Genomic DNA, 24,540 nt, shown 5'->3' on the forward strand with positions numbered 1-24,540 from the left:
CTTCACGGGTTTGCAGGGGATCAGATGCAGTGGGCTCCTTTAAACTACTCCCTTGAGGGGAGTGCAGCCATGAACCCCTCAACGAGCCTGCACCTCCCCAGCTGAGCAGCCCCGATCCAGCTCCTATTCCCATGCAAGCAGCAACGCTGCCTAGCAGAGCAGCCCAATCTCACTCCTACTTGCCTGCAAGCAGGAGTGGAGGCGGGGATCTCTGAGAAGTGGAGCAGGCAGGGTGGGGGGCGACATCCCTTGCCTGCTCGCTTGCTGCCCGGGCTGGGGGCTGCCGGGCTGCATTCAAAATAAAAGCTGAAATTCCAGAAAACCACAAAGCCAACAAACTTGCAACTTGTGAAAAAGCAGCAACACAACAAAATGAAAAAGCGAACCAACTGTAAATGAATCAAAATCACAAGAAAACAAAACAACGCTGACCCTAATCCTAACCCTCCCCTACCCCTGGCTAGGAAGCTACGGCACTAGGGCTGCAGGCTTTGGATTCGCATGCAAGCCCTCCTCCCCCACCCCCAGCATGGAAGCTATGGCCCTGCTGGGGCGCGCATGCTCACAGAGAGGGTTCTGAGTGCCCTCTCTGGCATGCGTGGCATAGGTTTGCCACCACTGCTATATAGTCTAGCTGATCATTGCCTGTAAGGTTTGCTGGAAACACAGTAGTGAGTGTCGGGTGCCTAATAGGACTTCTTTGGCGATCACTAGGATTTAAGTTTCCTGCTTGACGGGGTTGGACTCGATGGCCCTTGTGGTCTCTTCCAACTCTATGATTCTAAGGCTGTAGCTGCTACCCATGGAATTGGACAAAATGCTGTTTTTCAAATATCCCAGCTGGGCACAATCCTTACATGCACTGAAGGTTTGTATAACTAATCTTGCAAATTTTGGATTTATTTTTTTAAATACTTTGTTTGGGGATGTTAAATATTAGTGATTTTTTTCTTAGTGCTGAGATCAAGTTAGGACTTGCGAGAAACTTTTCTGAAGCATAAAACAGGAATGGGCCTCAGGTACGTAAGAGATCCATGTCCACTCAGATTTGTACAACGGGCTCAGTTTACACATGGAGGTGTGAGAGCTTGCTGGTTGCTTACAAGCTATTGGGGATGGGCTCCCTTCTGTCAATTTGCAAGCCCTGAATAGAAGCCCTTTTGGGAACTCGTGTTTTCCACAGCTGGAGCAATAGCCTCCACGCTTGGCTAAGGCAAACAGCTGCTTTAGATCTAAACAACTAGTAGTCCAAGATGATGTGTTAGTGAGACATTGGCAGCACCTCTTCCCACTTATCTCCTGCCCCTTCAGGTAGTGATGAGTTGTGAATGCTGGAATAGAGCCTTTGGTTTTAAATAGGCTGAAGGCATCCTTTCACATGGTTTGTTGCTATGTGAACCAGTTTCTGGAGGGATAACCATATTCTGCTGCAGCAAAAATTAGACTTCCTAGCGCCTTTTAAGTCTTAAATTTACTAGGGACAAGCTATATCACTGGTTCATGCAGCCTAGTGGCGTATTCTGCCTAGCAGCTCTGATTGCAAGATAGGTGTTTCCCTGGCCTGCTGTGATCCTTTAAATGGGATTAAACCTTCCACTCTGTTTTGGATGGCAAAAATAAAAAAATTATATGGCAAGCAAGAAAACCCTCTTAGGGTATTTTCATTTTGTCTGAAATTATTTCCTTTACATACTCAGTTTTCTCAAGTTATTAAAACCTCTAGGTGCTATAGACACACACAGTTCTCAAATCCTCATCTATTTCAAATTCCTCTTGTCTTTTGCAGTATAGGAAATAAATTTGCTTGTTCTTCAGTACATTGAAATAAAATATGCAGACTCACAAATGGATGTTTTTCCAGAGAGATGATAGAAAAGAGGAATTGTAGCATATGCACCACCCCTGCCACAGTTACCTTACAGGTTTTCATATTTTGTGTGTGGTTCTGGATCTATAGTTCATCTCCGTATATTCGCCATTAAGTAGAATAATTTTCTCTTCCTGTTACTGGTTAATCCATTGCCCCAGCTGCCAAACTAAAATACGTTTAAAACCTGGGAAGAATTTTCCTCCCTTCACACTTGCTGGAATTAAGGAATTCATGGTTGTTATATGAACGCAAACAATACAGTTGTGGACAAAGTTAGTAAAAACACACTTCTTGTAGAAGTCTGGCTTATGGACTTCGTTTAGCTCACTACAGAATAAAAGACGAGCCTGGATGAGGCTAATGGCCCATCTAGTCCAGCATCTCCACGGTGGCAAACCAGATGCCTGAAGGAAGCCCATCAAGTAACCCATGTACTGCAATCAATCTGAAACCAGAATCTCTGTTACTTCAATATGTGAAATAACTATGCTTAATAGTTGCTTTAAAATGCAGTTAGCATTTGATCCGTAATTCAGAAAGTAGATTGTGACCGTAAAGCACTGTTGACAAGGACACATGTTCTGGCACTTGTAAAATACAAATTTGTAATTAAAACCCTGTTATCCCAATTCAGCCCATAAATGATAGAGCTCAACCTTTTGATAAATTGTACTTCAATGGAGTCTCTGATCTCTCTTTGAAGCCCCCCCTTTTAAGAACAGTCAAGTGTCCCATCATTAAGTAAGAAAAGGGATTAGATTCAGGATAATTTGAAGGATATCAAAAGCTGCTACCCAGGATGTTAACCCCAAATTTCATCATTCAACTATGCTTATTTCCAGTTCATGTTGCCTTTCAGAAGTGGTTCAGTAACTTGTACAACCCACTATGAAGCAGTTCAAGATACATTTCGTACAGGTAATCAAATTATTTTGAGTGCTACATGAAGTGTAAAATGAGAATATCTGAATGTTTAAAACCTGTCATTTCCTTGTACTGGTAACACACCCTACAGAAGTTTGGCATTTCACTTGACCAGAAGAAAAACAAGCACACGCTAAGCCTTGTTGGTATGCTGCCAAAAATGGTGCCCTTGTTCTCTCCCTCTCATGTAGCATTTTAGGTACTCTGCATGCAATGAAGCACTATGATGAGTGTTTCCCAGCTCCCTCTTGAAATGTCTGGCTGCCAGTGGTGGTGGGAGAAACTCGTAATAACCTATCAAATCGCAAGTGTACTTGTAACACTACAGCAGGGAGATTTTGCCATGTGAATGCTGTTTTTGGTGGGCGTACTGCTGGAGTGGGCCACCCTCAGTCTGCTTTTGTGTGTTCCCTAGAGCTATCTGACTTATTTTCCTCATACTTGTACTTGTTGCGATGAGGAGAGAAAACACTGAGTGAGAAGAGGAAGAAATATATATTACCACAAACACATTCACATTCCCCTACCTCCAAAGTAGTATGTGACACTTGAGGGGGGGAAATTGCCCACTCCTGGTGTACTTCAAAATGCATAAAACCACAAAGTTTGATAACTACTGACTTAGGGGGGGAAATGATGAAATATTTTATTACTATTAGCTATAATTTGACCACACACTTCCTTTAGGATCCCAGGGCAACAAATAGATAGGCAGTTAAAATCTTGAAGGGATACAAAATAGTATCAGAAAAACAATTTAAAATACATAATTCACAGTGCAGACAAGGAATAACATATCAGCCGTTTTCACCCTTCCTCAAAGATCCAGATAAACATTAGGCCTTTAGCTGTCAACGGAATGATATTTGTGCAGGGAAACTAACTCTTAGGAGAAGATCCATAGGGTGCCACAGTGGAGAAAACCCTATTCCCATGTTTTCATTTTGACAAAGCCTGTTGGTTGGATATTTCAAGTAGGACTAAGACATCTGTAAACATTTTGATGAAATTTATGCCTACGCATTTATTAGTCCCACTTGAAATCTCCCACAAGCAAACTTGATAACTGTCTGTTGCTCCTTGGAGAAGTAGGTTAAAGTCAATCTGAACTAGCTAGGTGCTTCTGATTGAAGAGACCGTCATATTTAGTGCATCATCTGGATAGAAATTTTGGGGTCATTCCAAATTTGAATATGGTTTATTTAGATCAGGACAGCAAAATAACTACTGTATATACTTGAGTATAAGCTGACCCGAATATAAGCCGAGGCACCTAATTTTAGCACAAAAAACTGGGGAAACTTTCTGACTTGTGTATAATCCAGCTCACCACACCACAAACCTGGTGGTGGCAGCAGCGGCGGAGGAAGAACAAGAGCCCGAATGGACCGAGTATAAGCCAAGGGGTTTTTTTTTCAGTATAAAAAATGTGCTGAAAAAGTCAGATTATACTCAAGTATATATGGTAATCAGAAAGAAACAGTTTGTGCTTGGTGTGGGGAGTTGAGATAAATGCAAGATAACTCACTTTCTGAGTCCTTTTTCCAATTTCCTACAAAATACATTCTCTTTTGTCCATGTCTCTAGAGTTAGAAGAGGCAAATACTCTCTCATCCTCAAAAGAACTTCCTAACTTCCTGGGACAGTTACTGGTTTTTCTGTTTATGGATTCAGTTTCAAGACTGAACCAGTTCATCAGTGTGGGCTCCTACTTCTGGCTCAGGCCAAGAGCCAGTATATACTTGGCAGTGTAACATGGACATGTTTTTCCTGAGCTGTTCCTACGTATGCTGCGGACGGGGGGGGGAAACATGTTTAAATCCTTCCCTATTTAAAAAACTGCACAAAACAAATTAGCATGTTTGGGAGAAGAGTTCAGCCTATTTTTCTCCCAACACACTTATTCCCCACATACACAGTAGTACAATACTGGAAGCGCTTCCCTCAATTCTGGCAAATGTGTCACAATTGTGGCAAAATACACACCACACAGTGAGACATAACCCATATAAAAGCCTTATTTTACATGGCACTGACAACTGCATCATTACATAATTTCCTGCTGTACAGCAGATAAAAAAACTGCAAGTGTGGGTACAGCTTTAATATGCCAGTCTTTGGTTGTCTGCTTTCTAAACAAAGGTACAGTATCTTAAAGAAGGATCAATATACTCTGAACCATGATTTCTTGGAAACAACCCCCAATTCAAGCTTTGGTCTAACTTCAGTGAATTCAATTGCTTCGTTAGCAGCAAGTGTCCATACATTTATTATAATACTTGCTGAACTTTTCAGAAGTGTGAAGAATAAAGCTGAAGTCCAGCAAACACAAGACGGGATTATCTTCACAAACTTCTCTTATCATTCACAAGTTATCAGAAAAGAACTCTGCCTAGTTCAAACATGACCTGCAAAAGAAATAGAATTTTATTATATATTTTTCCAAGTGTTTTCATTGGTAATGAAAGTCAACAGCTCCAAACTCTTCCTTACAGTGGTATTTAAAACCACCCTTAAAAACACACACACCCTAATACTAACTAATACAAATAGGGCCCCTTACTCCAGCGGAAGCAATCTGTTCGGCAGCTAAAGTGATATTAAGGCAAAGGGATGGTTAACATTTTCATAAGTGACGGAAGATTCTAATGTTGCTCACTCACCCATATAAGCCTGGTGGCTAGAAAGATAAAGAAACAGCACTATTCATGCAAGCAAAGGCCTCTGTAAATCAGAGGTTGGCAGGTGGGGAGGGGATAGGATGACAGGATAACAGCCCTCTGAAAGACACTGACTTAAAAGGTGGTCACTGAACAGCTTTCATCAGCAGCTACTACTTGAGTTGCTATTCAAAGTCTTGCTTTGCTCTCGCACTTGCACCTCAGTGTGTGACTGACTGGGGCTCTGATTTTGCACATAGCAGTTCCTTAACTGGAGGGAACAGTTCTCAGCCACTGCTTGACTTAACAGGTGTAACTGCTGTTGATTGCCCCCAGAAACCAAATGCATTTGTAGTTTGCGAAATAAAAAGTACACAAATTCCAGTAACACAGGAAGTAATTACAGATCAATATACATTCTCAACTTAGAAATGCATCATGTGACATAGAAAACAGTGTAGACAATGTAACTTGTGGCTTCCAGGGCATGAATACACTTGGCACTTGAACTACATGCAGGTTACATACCATCCCATGATGGAATTTTGTGATGTGAAGTAGTCCTAGATGACTAATTTTGATTTCTTCTTCTTACATATAGGTAAAAATTATGCTGGTGCAGTGTGGTGGCCAAGTTGCTTGTTCAAATCACATTTAATCAAAGTCCCTATTCTGTCAGTTTCAGTTCGGCATTTATGATTTAGGGATAATACTGGCCTACTTTATAGTTCTGTTGCCAGAATCATCAAAATAATGTGTGTGAAGCATTTTGAACACTAGAGAGTGCTATATCTACATAAATTCCTAGAGGATATTTACAAACTTCTCCCCAACTTTCCCGCATCATGTTTAATTAAATTGAAATTGTATCGAGACATGATTCGGTGAACTTGCTAACATTATAGGAAGTGATATACTGATTGTACTCACAAGGAAAGAGCTCAAGACATGTTTCAACAAAGCTGTTAAGTTCATACTAACACTGCACAGCAGCGCATTGTTGCAGACTTACCTCTATGGTGATGAGTATCACTATCATCCACTCTAAACGCAAAGCATGTTTTTCACTCAAATGATTTCTCATCAAATCTGTCAGCTCTGTGCAGTGCTGGAGCTTTTCATTCACCACCTGCAATAGAGGAACTGATACTTCAGAAATCCTTGGGTAAACAACTTGTTCAAGGTATTCTCACCTAAACAGCTTATCCACTGAATGGGCTTAATGAACATACTGAAGTTTGATTAACTATATCAGAACTGATGTTTCTATCAATGAATGCAGCAGAGCACCCAACACCATAAAGTTAGCATTAGGAGTTTTGACATCTCAGTGTTAGCAGATTTATTAAAGTGGTTTACAAATATAGACCACAATGACTACATCAGCTGGAACTTTGTTCATTAATAGTTACTAAAATTGAACAGTTTCTAAAGTTTTGGGTTTAAGTAATGGAAGATGAAGGCAAAATCCAACTCAATCCAGTGCAAAGCGCCAACTTGTAAAGGATTCCCATAGTCTAAACTATAATTTCTCCTCCCCTACATGCATGTGTGCATAAGCATGGGATAGCTGCAAACCATGAAGAATGAATTAGAAATGACTGCATTCCTCTCATATCTCCATCAAACCCTCCTGTCTGTTCAATCAAGTGACAATCAAGCTGGAATGCCCTAACTGTGCAACATATTTTCAAAATAATGCCGCTTTCAAATGCATTTTAGCAAGAAGAGTGCAATTTTGGACTCTTATCACCTGGAGGGCAAAAATCAGCACTTCCCCAAAACCTTGTTTACATAATACAGCGTGAACCTCTCATTAGGCTCCTAGTTCTTACCAATGGAGACCCTTTTTCAAACCAAGTACCAGCCACACAGGAATCAAAGAAACTCACTAATGCAAGACTTGTACGGGCCTGCCAGAGTTTTCACAGGCAGCTATGTAGCCACACCTATCAGCAGGAACAGCAGTTAATAGATTTTCAAAAGATTCATTGTGATAAGAAGATTAATATCCTTTAGGAGAGAAAACCTGGCTTCGTGGGAAGGACAGATCACACTGGGGGTGGCATAATAATACAGTGGTACCTTGGGTTACAGATGCTTCAGGTTACAGATGCCGCTAACCCAGAAATAGTACCTCGGGTTAAGAAATTTGCTTCAGGATGAGAACAGAAATCGTGCAGTGGTGGCGGGAGACCCATTAGCTAAAGTGGCACCTCAGGTTAAGAACAGTTTCAGTTTAAGAATGGACCTCCAGAACGAATTAAGTTCTTAACCTGAGGTACCACTATAATGGGGGATGAGCTTGCTATATGAGAAAACTATACTGCAATTAACAAAATTAAATACAATACCAGCAAGCCAGCTCTGAGTAGGAATGGGAAAAAAACCCTGGACATATTACCCAAGAGAAAGAGAGAATAAGATTTCCAAATAGCTAGTTCCACCTTGCTAAGAAAGCAAACTACAGGGATTGGGTTTTTTTCTTTGTTTAAAATTAATGGCATGAAGCCCCAAACCATGTAATGTTCTGCATGTGCACTGCCCCATGGAAGCCCTTTGCTCCTAGAAAAGCTGCTCCCAAAATTTGGTGGACCCTCTGGAATGGCCTGTAAAGAGGGTAGTATACACCCTGTGAAGTGGGAAGAATCAACAATCCCGCAGCCAATACTAGGCAAAAGTATCTTCTAACTACACATAATAATAATATAATAATAAATTTTATTTATATCCCGCCCTCCCCAGCTGAAGCCGGGCTCAGGGCGGCTAACAACAATAAAATAATACAACATTCTAAAATCATTTCATTATAAAATTAATTCAAATCAAATTGATGGCAACCATTAGGCTAAAGTTCTATGAAGATTGCCAAAGGAGGGAGTCAGGCTGTGCCCTGACCAAAGGCCTGGTGGAACAGCTCTGTCTTGCAGGCCCTGCGGAAAGATGTCAAGTCCCGCAGGGCCCTAGTCTCTTGTGACAGAGCGTTCCACCAGATTGGAGCCACAACCGAAAAAGTGACATGGGTCACTTTGAGTCCATGGCCATATTCTTGCTCATCAACAATGAAATACTTGTACACATCAAGTGCCTTTATTTACTTAAATTTATGTCCTGTCTTTCCTCCAAGAAGCCCAAGGTGGCACACACGACCAAGATGACCAAGAAAACAGAAGAAGAAAATGGAGAAGCATAAAAAATTTAAGACTTCTTTGAGGTGAACCAATCTGTGAACAATTGACAAAAACTGAAGTTTTCGCTGAGGCAGGAAAGCTGGAATTGTGTGCCTACCTTAACTCTGCGATTAATGCTGAGAAACTGGCAAGTTTTATCATATAACTGTTCAAGATGCTCTCTATCCCAATAGAAATCTGGAGTCATCAGCAGGTCGGAACTCAGATTTATGCGGTGCCTGAGGAAAGGTAGGTAAATACATAGATTCAGAGCAATTATGGGTGGTTCTTCCCTTCTAATTTGAGTTAATAATTCTACCTAGGTGGTTCAGATGTAATGCCAAACCATGGTTTGACACAAAATGAGTAAGCACTGGAAAACTCAGGCTTGCACAATCCATTTTTCTATCACATGCTATAGCTGCTTCCCTGGCTTGAAGAAGAATAATTTTACAGTACCAACAAAATGGCAACCTATGGTGTGCCTCAGACCAGGAAAATATGATTTTATCACAGTGAAAAGGGGTATTCAGGCTCATTTTTGTGCCATACCATGAAGACTCTATGAAGGCTATATTGGTCACTGAAAGTGATGATTTCCATATTCCCTCATGGGCTTCTTTGAGAGGAAGGCTGGACTATAAATTTAAAAAGTAAATATTCATTACTTTTAAAAGGTACAAATTTAATTAAGAAATTGGGCAGGATTCACCTAATGAATCCTTTCAGTGGAAGTCCTGCAGAAGGGGTTCCACAACAGGGCTCCCCCCCCCCACATGCCCCCCATTGGCACAGGAGAAGCTTCAGAACAGCACATGGGAATTGTTCTGTCTGGCACACTGATACACTTGCGCAGATGGAACTTTTGGAATAGCAGGACATTGAATTCCACCCATTATTTTTGAACATACAACCATGTTTGTTACTGAACCGCTTTTTTCCCTTGACTACACTATCCTACCAATAAGATCTGGAAACAATCCTGCTCTCTGGTTAAGACCTGTTCCTGCAGCAGGACTTCTCATGATTAGTACTTTTTAGTGGTATTTCTAAATTCTCATGATTAAAGGATTTAGGGCTTATCTCCCATCTCTAAACAAAAAGAGATTCCCTGCTCTCAGCAGCTGATCTAAGCTTTATTTACCGTTACCCTTCACAAATCATACAGGGATATTACAGACATTCCTAGAAACAGGATTTGGGGAAAATACAGAACTTGTCAAGGTTATAACAGACACACTTGCTTATGCTCTTATCACATATGAAGGCTTAAATGGAGCTGCACCGTACACTGTAGCTCTTAAAAACTGTTATAATAAATCCATAACATTATTCAATAAGATTTCCATTCAACTGCAGATTCTAGTTTCATTAACTAGATTAACGTACCAATTAACAGGGTACGTATTTCCAAGTGTTCAGACAATATGGTGCTAACTGGGGTGTGTAGGAAGAGACATGACTGCATTGTGCTCTTCCACTGTATTTAACATTTTTGTTTCTAATCCTTGGTGCCCTAAATCGATCCACCTCTTGCAATTAGTAGACTTGACTTTGGGTGTGAGCTTAGGATATCTTTAAAAAGATTATGCTAGATTTCTATAGGAAGTTTTGCTTCTCAAAAGGGAACCAATAACTGTGTTGGTAGTGAAGGCAGGGTGTAGAAAACGAAGATGGCTGGAAGTGAAGGATCAAAATATATTGTAAACCTCTTCAAGATGCCTTGTGGGAAGCAATTTATAAATGAAATAAATAACAACAAAGTGTCCTGGGAATTAAGTTAAGTTTCCTTGTTTTAATGAAGATACCTCAACGCAAATAATTCCCCAATTTTCTGCATCACATCAGCATGAGAGAGCTTCACCTTCCTCCTTGACTTTAGTATCTGTTAAAAAGATAGTAGTGAGACGTTAGAGTGAATATATGTTGCAAATAGCTCAATTTAATAATAGTACGTAAGACCAATGAAGTAGTGAATACCTCAGGTATTGACTGGATAGATTCTACAAAATTATCCAATGATGATTCCCAAATTGCCAGCTTCACTACATTAGGGAAAAGTACAAGAGATTTATTATTCAAGTTCACTACCCTTTAATGTTTTCACAAAACCAAGTCCCTACGTTCAATTACCGTATTTTTCCGTCTTTAAGACACCCCCAAGTATAAGGACCCCCCCATTTTTGGGGACTCAATTTTAGGAAAACGAGGGGAGATGGCCCAAAGTTGTTGAGCTTCTCCCCGTACACAGCTGCAGGCAGGAAACACTCCCTGCATCAATTCCCGCGTGCAGCGGCATCAGGGGAAGTTGCACTCTCGCCAGCCATCCGGTTGACGGGAGTGCAACCTCCCTCAATGCCACCGCACGCGGGAAATGACCCAGGGAGCACCCACCATGTGCAGCAGCATCGGGGGAAGTTGCACTCCTGCCAATGAGCTGGCTGGCTGCACGCAGCTTCTCTCCCCCCCCCCCCCCGCAGATGCGGGCAGGAATCACCCCCCAGATCACTTGCTGCGGCATCGGGGGAAGCCACGCTCCTGCCGACTGGCTGGCTGGCAGCACGCTGCTTCTCCCCCCCCCCCATATGCCACTATCCGTGTATTGGATGACCCCAATTTTTTGACATGATTTTTGAGTCAAAAAACCTCGTCCAATACATGGAAAAATACGGTATATGATGTCTTCGCAAGGAACCTAAAAAATGCATGCTTGAGGGCCAAAACAGATGTCAGATGGGAGACTTGCAATTAGACTTCCCAGTTGTTGGGAATTAAAAACAAACTTTAAAACAGCAATGGAGTAGGGATGTCCAGGTTTTCTTCTAGAAGTGACAGCAGGTAACAGGTGCTAAACTCTCAATCTAAATCCTCCCCACCACAAATTATTAGCCTTAGGCTACTTCCTGCAAAGCTGAATTACTTTTTGTGGCACTGAACTCCAGAAGTAACTCAAGAAATTGCTTATCATTTGAATTTGATATCAAGAAGGAATTGTCCAAAACAGACATAGCAACACACATTTTAAGGATACTTTATCTGTGTACCTCTGCAATGATCTCTGAAGTTCACTTCAAGTTCTTTGCATCATGCCAAAGTAATACTACTATACATAACTTATCTCTGGTGCACATTCCCAAGCTTTCCTGATACACACATTTTAGGTAACACTTTGAGGGAAAGTTTTTTGCAGCACATGCTACACATCCCAAATTCTGATGCAAAATGCTGCTTAGAAAGCCTGATGCAATATATCACTTACCAGAAAGGCAAAGAGCATTTGAAAAAGCAAACTTCTCTAGAGTAACTTCATCAGGATCTAGTTCCGAATTTATCAGGATTTCTCCTCTATGAAGCTTTGACTGTGCTCTGTAAAGAGCAAGAGGAATACTTTAATTGACCACATGCACCAAAACAGAATATGCCTAGTATGAATCCATCACACATAGGAACTAGCTATACTGTACTTTAAAAAGAAAAAAAACAAATCAGAGCACCTAAGAATATGCTTAGTTCCCGTCACAGATAATGGAAGAAAACTTCAGACTTGTTGAGCTTTTTTTTCAACTCTATTTGTCAAACAAGAAAAGCTCTTCACCTGAACAGGGAGTTTCAAAAGCTGCTTAGCAAGTTATATGGGATTTTTTTTTTTTTAAGGGCCAAGTATATATGCTGGCCGACTGAGGCGACCAAACTCTCAGTGGCCCATTGCAATTCCTTTCTGAGGTCAGCTGCATCCACCATTACTTTCTCTTAAGTTAGTGCAGGTGATTCTTAAGGTTAATTTATCTTGGAATGAGTGTCGGTGCAGACTGAAGATACTGGTTGGATGTGTGCAATCGCTTGCTGATCCATGTCCCTTGTGGCTTATAAAGGGACCAATGAAGTTATTAATGCAGTACCTCATTATGAGAGGCAGTGGTCCCCAGTTCCCTAAAGGTTTTTATTATTATTTAAATAAGAATATTTTTGTGCTCACTGTCTCAAAGACGGCAATGGCAATCCTTTCTTACTTTGCAAAGGAATTGCAAATGCAGCTTTATTACAAAGATTATGGGAGGTCTAAACAAGCTGGCAGAGTAGCATAAATATTTAGCAATGTTTTCAGGAAACAAATATATGCAAGAAGCTACATTGCACAGAAACTAGCACTTGATGACATACAAACACTTACTCTCCTAATCTGTAGTTCATCTCTTCATTTTCCCAGTGAACAAGCGCAACTTCGTATGGCTGAATTTCATGCCTTTCCAGCATTTGCATGATACTCTTCATCTAGAAAAAATCCTGCGTATTAGAATTGCTGACAAATGCTAGGAGGTCATCATATAAACCTGCAGGCTAACAGTCATGGTGCCTTCATCCAGTTTTGAAATACCATGGAGAGGGAGGGTGGATCTGTACATCACAAGGAAAACAACTCCAGCTTTTCCTTACAATGCAAATACAGGGACAGAGAGAGGCGTACTTACAAGGGAGAACGGACCTAGGAGAGAAGATGCTTCACACTTCCTATCTCTCAATCCCTCCCCCAGAAAATGGTCTCAGGCATAGAGGAATAAACCTTAAAAAGAGGAGGGTGTGCGAAAGAAGGCTAAAATGGTAGGTGTGAGAGGGTTTAAGCATCCCTGCCTCCTATTACTTTCATCTACAAGTAACCTCTGACACCACACTTCTGTTACTTTGCTAGGCGCAGATGTGGGACTCTGTGTTTGCAAAGGCAAAATGCAACTCCTCTCAGAATCTGGCTCTACTTTGCACATGGCACCATAATATCTTCTGTCTCATCTCATCGATTTCCTACAATTTTCTACACTGACAACTTTGTCTTTATTCTCAAATAACAACTTGCAGAAATACATCATTGTGAATAACTTAGTTTTTTTTAAAAAATAAAAGCATCAAAAGACATGGGACAAAAACTCCCACTGCCCTTCATATGCAATTTTTTAAAAAAACTGAAAAATTAGACTGTAAAATGTAAAAAGATACATTAATAGCATTTGCTAAATCTACACTTAAATCTAGCCAAACCATTTTATTTTGTGGAACTGCAAAGTCCAATGGAGTTTACCTCATAAAATTTGGCTTCCACTTACTGTTTTTTCTTCAACATTCCAGAACACAACAGATCCTTCCCTGTATGAACAGAATTTCAAGGTGGTGTTAGCAGCACAGATTATGTTTCATGCTTACATGTGTATTTCTTGGCAAGAATAAATACTCTATTCTAGATAAGGATGGAGAAGAATTTAGTTTGTTCCACTTTAAGTGAACTGACATAATTCACACCCAAATTAACACACAATCAAAACAAAATTATACTTTTAAGATTTTAGTGGCAATACTTGGCTCAGAAACATACAGATGCATACACTGAGGGGAAAATACATATTTAAATAATATTTTGTGATTAAAAATTAAGTACATATATACAATTTTTAATGGACTTTTTAGAAACCCAGAATAAGGCAGAAACAGGATGGAATCAGTTTATGACTGTACTGATGTGAAACTGACGCTGACTGAAAATAGACTGTTAATCCTACAGTCCTCAACTCATCCAAAATTTTAAATGTTAGTTATCTGGCTTCAAGTGTGAGCAATTAACCAATTACTATGGTTAATGGTTTGTTTATGAGGGTTCAGAAAATATTAAATAGCTTTTAAAAAAACTTTTAAATGGTTGCAATTATTTATTCTCAAAAAAATATAAAGGGTGCAGAGGCTGCCCATCATATAGTACAATTCTGGACATATCTGGAAAGGCATGAAATTGTCAGTCCTTGCCCCTGTACTCATTGGGAATTACTCTGGAGTTTGTGTATAGCCGATGGCCTTAGGGAAGCACTGCCTTAGGGAAGTGCTGCCACTCCAGCCTCCTTCATTACAGCAAAGAGGGAGGGGGAAAGATCTGTAGTTGCTTGGGGGTTAAGGCCTTTTGAAGCCCAAGTCCCAGAGTTGCTATCAAGCGAAGCAATAAAACCTGTCATTTTGTGTTACAATATTTTTTTTAGTTCACATGCACTTTATTGCTGGGCATTGTTTACCTGAAGAAAAAAATTATTCCAGGATCATATTCTTTCGCTGAGCTTTCTGTACCAATCACCAAAACGTTTGCTGCATCTTGTTTAAAAGAAAGCAGATTTGGAATCATATTCTGAGACACAGAAACAGCGTTTAAAACCCTGTAAAACATTTACCCTACAACCCCACATATAATTATCTCGGCTAAACCCCACTGAGAACTGGTGATTACATCTAAGTAAAACTACTGGGTTGCCTTGCACGCGTCCATTTAATATACAGTCATACCTCGAGTTGAAGTAGCTTCGGGATAAGTATTTTCGGGTTGCGTGCTGCGGTCAAAATGATGTCACACGCATGCGCAGAAGCAGCAAATCGCAACCCGCGCACACACGGGTTGCGTTCGCTTCTGGATGCGAACGGGGCTCTAGAACAGATCCCGTTCGCATCCAGAGGTACCACTGTAGTCCTATTTCAGAACCTTTGAAATGTTAAAGGTACCACTTGCTGATGTGGGGAGAGAGAGATTTAGCCTGCTGGAGTCCATAACAGTTCCTGGTACAGTGGTACCTTGGGTTAAGAACTTAATTCATTCTGGAGGTCTGTTCTTAACCTGAAACTGTTCTTAACCTGAAGCACCACTTTAGCTAATGGGGCCTCCCACCATCGCTGCGCGATTTCTGTTCTCATCCTGAAGCAAAGTTCTTAACCTGAGGTACTATTTCTGGGTTAGCGGGGTCTGTAACCTGAAGCGTCTGTAACCTGAAGCATCTGTAACCCGAGGCACCACTGTATACTGAAAACAGAATTAGGGGTTTGAAGTACTCATACAGCTCCACACCTAAGCCTCAAGCCCTTTAGCACTATATAGCACAGCAGAGGAAGTTTGCAGTACAGTGCTTCCAAAAGCATTACAGAATTCATGCTCTAGGATGGCTGGTGATGTGAATAGTACTTCTATTGCATGCAGAATACACATGGCAACTTTTTCTTTTCACTTGTACATATGTACAAGTGCTATTTTCAGATTAAAGATCTACAGGCATTGATGAAAAGAAATGCTGTCAATATCTGCAAATAAAAGTATGTTCAACAGTGGTATTGTTTTACCCTCTGATCTAGAGTGACAATTTACATTCAATTTAAGAACCAATAAGCCATTATACGAGGCCCTTCCTCAGTTTACTCATGTAATATATAATATCTCTGAATTACTTTACAATGCTTGCCTACCAAATTGCTCTTATGAATTTAAACAGCTCAGGAAAAATATCAGAAAATATACAAGAAAGTGGAGAGGATTACCACAAAGAACAGGTCATAGGAAAATGTTTTGCAAATGTGCTTCTAAGTATTTAAAGTGTTTGTCTCATTTCATAGCATTAGAAAGATTAAATAGGTATGTTTTTGGTGCAGTAGCAGCTAAGCCACATTACAGCATGCAATGGAGCATGTTTCTAAATGTATTTCTGTTCAGAAAGTTTTGAAAGAGAATTTTACAAGGTGATAATCATTGTCCCACAGTTGATATAAACACTGCAGTTTTATTACTAAGAGGAACTGTGTTCCATGCATTCAACAGAAGAGGGGCAAACTGTTCAGAGGTCTACCTCTAGGTAATGTTGTTATTTCAACATAGCCATATGACGTCAGATCATGGCATAGGGTACCAAGATTATATTCTTCTGCTGTTGCAAAGGCTGTGCACTGCATCAGATCCTGTGCCAAAGGAACAAAGTTTAGTTTAAGAAAACAATCAAGTGATATATTTAGAGGACATTTATTTGGCTTATTCACCAGCACTGTGATACACTCGACTGTTCTATGACCCCTGGTATCAAAATGCAAATGTCACACAAATACTAAGAGCGCTATCCTAGGATTTTGCTAATAGGTAAAATCACTGTGCTTCACAAATCCTAGAATTAAGATTCAAACTGCAAGCCTTTCATGAATACCATGGTATAAGATTCCATGTGTAAGATATTGCAATAGGCATATTCATTTTGCCTGTTGAACAAGACCCAGAGCAGGCCCTTTGGAAGCATCCTGGAGTTTGCAGGGGTGTAAAAAGATGCAAGACTCAAATGCAATATGGCTATGATCCTATACAAACTTAGTTGGGTGCAAGCCCAACAGATTTTGTAGGATTCAATTCCAAATAAATAAAACCAGGCTGCAAGAGAAGTACTTGAGTAAATTACTGCCCAAACGTTTTATCCCCCTTCTTTCTCTCCCCTTAAAAAGGCAGCATTATAAAGATTACTCTCATTTTCTGTAACTGGAATAAAGTATTTTTTTGTTAACTTCAGCACTTCATATAATCTAAAAAAATGTGTTACTGACAAGTGTTTTGTTATCTGGTGTGTGTCAAGATTAACACTTGCCCTTGCAAAAAATTCAACATTAACATCCAGCAGGTGGTGCTCTGCATCAAAGAAAGAGACAATTTTGTAACTCCAAATGTTTTTATGTACTATAGTCTGAGTCAGTGCAATCTCTGGCACAAGGTTTTTCCATGTGGCAGCTTTCACTGAAGTAACCTACCCTTTCACCATGTCTGACACTTTGCCCTGTATTTTTGAGATTGAAAAAACCACAGCAACAGAAAAAGGTTCCTGCGAAACATTTATTTGTGTGTAATGTTTTGGGTGTTTAAAACATCAGTGTTTTCAGAAACCAACCTGCATTTCAGTGACATGGAAACTTAAGAGCATATTCCACACAGCACAATATGTGCATGCGTACACGTACACACACACCCAACGCTTGTCTCAATGTAACTTGACCAGGAGCAGCACTTGGGAGATTGCATCACGAGTTACCCAGAAATTTCACCCTATATAACAATTATGAAAACAAACGATGCTCTTTGGGGGAGGGAGCAAAAAAAGAACCTACCTAAGGCCAGTGCTTTTTTTCTGGGGGTACGCATACCTATAAACATTTTGTAAATCTTTGTACTTTTGTCCATTTACTGTATTTATTTTCCTTGATTTGAACTATAAAATGGTGATTTTCTTGAGTCAAAATGAGAGTACCCCTAAACACCTGCATATTCCTGCGTTGCAGGGGGTTGGACTAGATGATCCTCAGGGTCCCTTCCAACTCTACAGTGCTATGATTTCTTAAGAAAAAAAAGTACTGCCTAAGGCCAAATAAAAGTTGGCAAGCTCTGGGGGAAACATTTTTATAAAAATATGTTTGATTTGGAAAGAATGGTGGTTTTCTTTTATTTCTGGATGGGGTGTCTGTATTGAGGATACTTGCAAGGGAGGTGGGGGCAGGTAGTGTAGCTTCTAAATAGGAAAGTACAGGGACTCCAGCCTAGGAGGAAGCCTTCTGTCTGATGAAAGCCCTTCTCTTTCTTTGAGGCAGGAGAGGTTTGGTGGAAAGATAAAAGCCTGTGCTCAGAGTCACTTTTTGCACATTTCAGCTGACTAGTAAAAAATATTGTCAGGTATCAATTCCAGCTACAATTCTCATACCTACTTCACAATGTGGTTCACTGCAGAGGTTTAAAAAAGGAATGGTTTAGACCAGGGGTCAGCAAGGATTATCTTGCCTGGGCCTGTTCGGTCGCGCGGAGATCCCTCCGTGAGCCAGATCACGTGTGCGCGATTTTTGGCCGCCACGTCTGCACAGACACGATTTTCGGCGCTGCAGAAGCAAGTCCCCGTGCCATGCTGCACCAGTTTAGCGCAGTGCATGAGCAGGCAGCTTGTGGGCCTGTCAAATGACCTCTGTTGGCTGCTTCCGGCCTATGGGCCGTAGGTTGCTGACCCTTGGTTTAGACTGAGACTAGAAAAGTAACCATAGTTTATTGTTAGTCTACATTGATACCATTGCAAGCCAGTTGGTGTTTCAGAGCTGTGCTCTACAGTGCAGCAGTGGCTAAACTGCTTTGGCCCAAGGGCTGCATTGACGGTCAACCACCCCTCTAAGGGTTATATGCCAGTGCCGTGCATAGATGACATATTCACATTTGTATACACACCACTCTATACACACCCCTCACCACACACACAACGCACATATATACTTTCACTAGACATGATGGTCTCTTGTCTCTCTCTCTGAAATATATGCATTCATACACTCTCACATATAAACACATGCACACACAAGTGCAGTCACATAACCAACATTTCCATGTCTGTCCATTCCAGGTGGCTGAAAACACTGCCTTTTACTTTGCAGAGTAAGCAGCTGTATTTCTCTCCATCCCACTTCAGCGCTGGAATGAAGGTAGGTAGAAATGCTGCCTTCTACTCTTAAAGAGCAGGCAGGGGGTATTTCTGATGTTAGAAGAGCCTTCTGCCTGCTCTTTATTTCTAGAGAGCAGCAATCCCACTTTACCCATAGATTTCAGAGGGGCTCTCTGTAGCTGCCAGTCAGCCAATCAGTATTTACAGCAAGCCTCTTTGAAGACACGCTCCAAGGAGCAATCAGCTGCTTGGTGCTGAAAGTACACCTTCAAAGGAGGTTGCCAAATCCACCAATCAGTTGATTGCCAGATACAGCTACCTCCTTTCAGATTTAACATGTACCAATCACCTGATGTCATTATGAGTGGGTGCTCCTTCCCACCTGTCCAAGATGGCCTGCAGGGATTGAGGGAATTAGGAATCCAAATCACCATCCAGATTCAGTTCCCTATCCCCGAAGCAGTTGCTTGCTGAGTATATTTAAATGCCACATCTATTCAAATACTGGTTTTCTTTTCACAATTTAAGCAGGTTCATTTTTGTTCTATCTAGGTTTTTATCATGCATTTTAAGTGAATATTATTTTTAATTCACAGAGGGTCTTAAACTGTGCCTAGCAAGCCCCCTCACACCAAAACTGATGCAACATATCTTCAACAGCGCTCAAATGCCACCACTAAGGCAGGAATGAAAATAGAAGTAACATGACAAGAGCCATAGGGACTTCAGTAAAAAGAAAAGAAAACCTCATCTTTGTGCATGAATGCTTTTCCTTAGACTGCAGTCATCGACACAGCCAAAGTTGAGGAACTGGGTCAAGAAAGAGTTCATGCTTTCATGGGCTGGCCTACCCTGTACTGTTAGGAAGACAGGAGTTTTCTCATTCCTGCATAATACTTGTTATGAAACATTATTCTGGTCTTCATAACCCTTCAGTGTTATAAGTACTACACTTCAAAGTTTTAATACTTTACCTCAGTTTCAGACGGTAGTGGCAGATTAGCTCTAGATGGCTGCTTGGTTCTCGATGCTTTTGGTAGCCTTTTAGCTGGCAAAATATGTTGATTTGGCATAATTTTACTACTTGATAAAACTGAATAATGTCTATTTGGTATATCTGTAAATTTTCTCAAACACTTTGCATTGTGCTTGAAACTTGTGTTTTTAAGAGCACAAAATTGTTCCCTGTGTGGAGGACAAACATGCATACTCAAATAATTCACAGTCTTTGCTGCAGTAGGAACGTTAGCCTGTGGTCTCTGCCATTCCTTGGCTTGCACACAAAGCCTGCTTAAGCAAGATGTTGTTGCCTCTGGAATGCACATACTGATGGATCTACATGCTAATAAAGAATTGCTTGACACCCCTTGAAGATTGTTGCTTGATGCTGAAAGCCCATATTTATGCAAGTGTTGGCAGTTGCTTGTTTTGTGTGAAGATCTAGCCAGGAATCTCAGTAGTTTAGTTGCCATCTTTTCACTGTGTCCTGAATGAGAGAGTTATAGTGCATCAACTTTCTGACAAGGAGCAATATTTATCATTTTATAAAAACAGTTCTGCACTACAGCAAGTCAGTCACATCAATAATAGGGCTCGTTCTGCATTCACATAGGCTCAGCTTCAAATGAAGCAAGCAAGGAAGACTGCTGCAATACATTTACTTTACCCACCACAGCAACATAATGGCCAAACACAGGGTCAGATCAGAATATTCTCATCAAAATATCTGTTCTCAAACGTATTAAAATTTGGTTAACAGCAAACAGGGAGATGCATCTTTCTTCCTTGTAGAATAACTTTAACCAGCCAAAGGTAAACACTGCAGTCTATACTCAACAGAATCTGTGAGTCAGCCAGTGACTAAGACAGTGATAGCCTATCCTGCTCCCCTGTTTGTGAAACTGAACTAATAAATAGACACACCATACACTGAAACACATTGAATAGCATGGTACTCTGACTGAATAAGGTCAAAATGTATTCCTTAGACCCTAGGTTCTTAGACTGTGGTGTGGCATAGGGCACCTAAAGGAAAATTATTTGTGGATGGCCCTACAGTAGCTGGGGTCCACTAGTGAAGGTTTGGCATTTCAGTCACCTCTGCCTTCAAGTAGATGGTACAACTTAGGTGTGAGGAGATGAAATTATAGTGACAGAAGCTCATATGACACTTTCCACTTCTTCTCACCCCTGCAGGTGAGACTTGGCACTGCTCAATGTACTTTGCTCTGCTCAATGTACAGATGGAGGAGTTACTGCCATATTATCTAGCTTCAGGCCACATAAACACAGTTTTGTGAAAGAACTAGGCACTCCCCTGCATAAAGATTGTTAGCGCTGAGCTGGGTGGAATGGAATTACGGTAACTGAGAAGCAGAACCCCAGTTCCAAGAGCTTGAGAAGTGCTGCCTTAGTGGTCTATCTTGCCTTTGACTGTCACTCACATGATCGTTCCCCCTACAACTGCCGGATGTCTCAACACAGGTCCAATCTTTCCTTCACTGCAGAATTTTCTCCCTCAGGCCAGGCCATTCCTGCACCAATCATATTAGTATTATTTGGATGAGAAAAAGCTGGACTCCGGGGCCCCCAGGAACTACATTGTGCCAGTGTGGTGTAGTGGTTAAGAGTGGTGGACTCCTAATCTGGTGAACCGGGTTTGATTCCCCTCTCCTCCACCTGCAGCTGCTGGGTGACCTTGGGCTAGTTACACTTCTCTGAAGTCTCTCAGCCCCACTCATCTCACAGAGTGTTTGTTGTGGGGGAGGAAGGGAAAGGAGAATGTTAGCCGCTTTGAGACTCCTTAGGGTAGTAATAAAGCGGGATATCAAATCCAAACTCTTCTTCTTCTACATGAAACATGGCAAATGACCAGGAATCATGGGAGCCGCAGGGCCTCAGTATCTTCCCAGCCTTGCCCTGAAACCCTCCCTTACAGCGCCCAGGTGACAGGTGAAATGAAAGGTGAACCCCACACCGCTTCCCGCATTCATGTCAGAGCGCCTCCATTCCTCTCCCTAACAAGACCGGAAGGTTGCGGGGAAGGACTCCGCTGGGAACCATATTGCGAGCGCAAGAGGCGACCCGCCGCAGGCGACCATCACAGTATCCGATTAGGACGTTTTAAGCGGGTGCGGGAGGAATGACCCCCCCCCCTCGCACTCTGCCCCATGCGCGCGCCCCAAACACCATCCAATCAGAGGGAGACCCAGTTCCACGCGCAGGAGCCTTTTACCAACCTGGCTCCGAAGCACGAGGTGGGAGGAGGACCCGCTCTCTCCACGGAGGGCCGGCAGAGCCACAGTTAGCCCCGCCCCCTCCGTCTGTGCGGTTGACGCGCGACGTCATATTCCCCGCCCCAAAGCGCCGATGAAGGTCGCCGCCTCCTCCTGAGGAGGCGATTACTCCCAAGGCCTCGCGTTTCGTTTGGCTGTGTATCCCTCCGCCCGCCCTCCTTTACCGAAGGGGCTGGTTTGCTTCAGCGCCCCTCCTCCCTCAGCCCGTTGAGCGAGGGAGCCCAGCCGCCGACCAATGGGAACAGGCGTTGCTTGGGAAAGCGCGCAGCTGCGCCGGGCGGCGCTACCTTGAGCAAAATGGCGGCGCCGACGGCAACGCTGCCGCCTCAGCTCGCGGGCAAGTTCAAGGGGTGCGTCCCGTCTCCACCGCTTCTTCGGGGGCTCTGAGAAATGGATGGGCGAGGGGTGAACCGTTGGCCATTCGCGGGGAGGCTGGAGCTGTAGAGTACCAGGGGACAGGGGTAGGGAGCTATGTCCGGGTCTCTTCCCCTCCTCGCTCGGAGAGCCGGGGCGGCTGAAAACGCGGCACTCTAGCGAGCTGCTCTTTTCCATTTCTGCCCTTATTCCTCCGAGCTCCAGTTCGCTTTGCACGGAAAGCCGGCTTCCAGATTCGGAGCTGCCCCCGCGAATTATTTGCGAGGGTGGCATTTGCGGTCTCAGAGGGGTGTCTGTTCCCCGCGCTTTGAACCACTTCTGGTTGGGAAAGGGAGGTTTCGCAACGGAAGCCAGGAACACAGTGGCCTTTTTCGGCTGTCAGTGGGTGGTTGGGTTCCGCTCCAACCCTCGTGCTTCTAGTACTCAAGTCTTCCCTGCTTCTGCAAGTCACTCAGTGGTTTGCAAAACCAAGTTTTCTATTACGTCGCAACAAAGCATAAGCCATACGTGTCTCTGAGCCAGAATTAGAAGCGAGTTTCCAATTCAGGCTTGAGGCAAAACCAGGAAGTTAAGTAAGAGGAACAGAGCGTATGTGAAGCTAAGTTTGAGATGTCCAAATCATGATTTGAGCAATGTCTTTGACAGAGGACTATTTAATCAATATGTTTGTATTCTCGCGTATTACATTTTATTTTAACCATGCAGTTTTATTTGACACAGAACCTATGGGCTGCATGCTGCTTGTCATGGGGGGTGGGGCGCTGGGGGGGGGTTAGTGAGGCCAAAATTTGACACACACCATAACTCTTTGACAGGGTCCTAGTGCCCTGCCTCCTCAGAGATGGGAAGTGCTAACTAGGCTTTGGGATACAGATAGGTAGCCGTGTTGGTCTGCCATAGTCAAAACAAAAAAAATTCCTTCCAGTAGCACCTTAAAGACCAACTAAGTTAGTTCTTGGTATGAGCTTTCGTGTGCATGCACACTTCTTCAGATACACTGAAGTGTATCTGAAGAAGTGTGCATGCAAGAACTAACTTAGTTGGTCTTTAAGGTGCTACTGGTAGGCTTTGGGAATGAGGTGTGAGAGCTCTAGGACCCTGTCAGAGCCCTCATGCCTCCTTCCCAAAGCCAAGCGCCTCCTTACTTGGCTTTGGGAAGGCAGTGCAAGGGCTGGGGGGGGGGTGTCAAGATGATCCTTGTGGTCCCTTCCAACTGTACAATTCTATGAAAACCAGTTTTTAAAAGCCCAACAATAATACGTGAATTGCCATTGATTAACAAATCATACATTTTCTTACTATTCTAGACGATAATTCAGATGTACTGACATCAGAAACAAGGCATTGTCTTCCCCCCTCCTCTTTTTTGAAGAGAACTAAGTTGTTTTTTTGTTAATAGTAAAGAAATAATAATATGGTGCCCATCTGACTGGGTAACCCCAGCTACTCTAGGCGGCTTCCAACAAATTAAATGAATGTTTGAAGACTAACATTTTCATTTTAAGATAAAGATTATTAAAAGTGTTACCCAGAGTCATAAATACCATCCTTTAGATATGAATTAGAATATTTAGCTTATTTTACCAGGTTCTTATTGGTCTGGGACATGGTTTAAGGAAGTTGCTGTGTACATACGAAGATGAAGTGTAACTGCAATAATCCATCCTTTATTTTCCATGGTAAACTGTGTGAGATTAAAACCACAAAACATTTTTCCTGCAAGTCTGGACACTTGGAAGTAATATTTCTGCTTAATTTTCATACATGGAATCAGTGTATTGCTTAGGACTGCATATCAGTTGGGCAAAATCTTAATGTTTCAATGATAACGTTTCAGTGTGATAAATACTGTGTTTGCATTGAGATGTGGTCTGGAGGGGTATGAGATGTTTAGAAAAAGGCTGTGTTTAGACATCATGATAAACGATAATTTATTGTGTATAAGAATAATAGACCTGGGCTCCTTCCCTCTGCTCTTTCTCCTCCAGAGCCACAAGGCGGTGATGGGAAGCT

The 24,540-nt window shown here is 42.0% G+C and overlaps 2 protein-coding genes and 1 long non-coding RNA gene across 5 annotated transcripts in view; 2 read left to right on the top strand and 1 right to left on the bottom strand.

The window, feature by feature from the left end:
• The first annotated feature begins 802 nt into the window (after positions 1–802).
• On the top strand, positions 803–8,736 carry LOC310841675. The gene is made up of 4 exons (XR_014562680.1): positions 803–868; positions 956–1,019; positions 2,713–2,788; positions 8,582–8,736. It is a non-coding gene; the product is annotated as an uncharacterized lncRNA (long non-coding RNA).
• On the bottom strand, positions 4,995–22,247 carry RMND1 (required for meiotic nuclear division 1 homolog). 3 transcript variants are annotated; one of them, XM_083732556.1, is made up of 13 exons: positions 22,096–22,247; positions 21,301–21,390; positions 19,831–20,342; positions 16,259–16,367; positions 14,672–14,747; positions 13,721–13,760; positions 12,796–12,896; positions 11,884–11,990; positions 10,605–10,669; positions 10,433–10,509; positions 8,743–8,863; positions 6,467–6,583; positions 4,995–5,202 (listed from the first exon to the last, which is right to left on the bottom strand). In XM_083732556.1, exons 3-13 carry the CDS (start codon positions 20,326–20,328, stop codon positions 5,170–5,172), a joined length of 1,344 nt encoding a protein of 447 aa, XP_083588682.1. In that variant the 5' UTR covers positions 20,329–20,342; positions 21,301–21,390; positions 22,096–22,247; the 3' UTR covers positions 4,995–5,169. The 3 variants fall into 3 exon arrangements, with proteins under 3 accessions (XP_083588682.1, XP_083588683.1, XP_083588681.1); XM_083732557.1 differs by having other exon boundaries at positions 19,831–19,904; positions 22,096–22,228; XM_083732555.1 differs by lacking the exon at positions 21,301–21,390 and having other exon boundaries at positions 22,096–22,217.
• Positions 22,248–22,366: 119 nt separating this feature from the next.
• The window catches only part of LOC310841186 (uncharacterized protein), a 65,466-nt gene continuing 63,292 nt past the window's right edge, over positions 22,367–24,540 (top strand). Inside the window, exon 1 of the mRNA XM_083731772.1 lies at positions 22,367–22,502. Coding sequence (XP_083587898.1) covers positions 22,450–22,502 — 53 coding nt within the window. The 5' untranslated portion in view covers positions 22,367–22,449. The remainder of the gene's footprint in view (positions 22,503–24,540) is intronic.

This window comes from Podarcis gaigeae (genome assembly GCF_964106915.1).
Source record: "Podarcis gaigeae genome assembly, chromosome: 3".
In the NCBI taxonomy this organism is placed as follows: Eukaryota; Metazoa; Chordata; class Lepidosauria; order Squamata; family Lacertidae; genus Podarcis; species Podarcis gaigeae.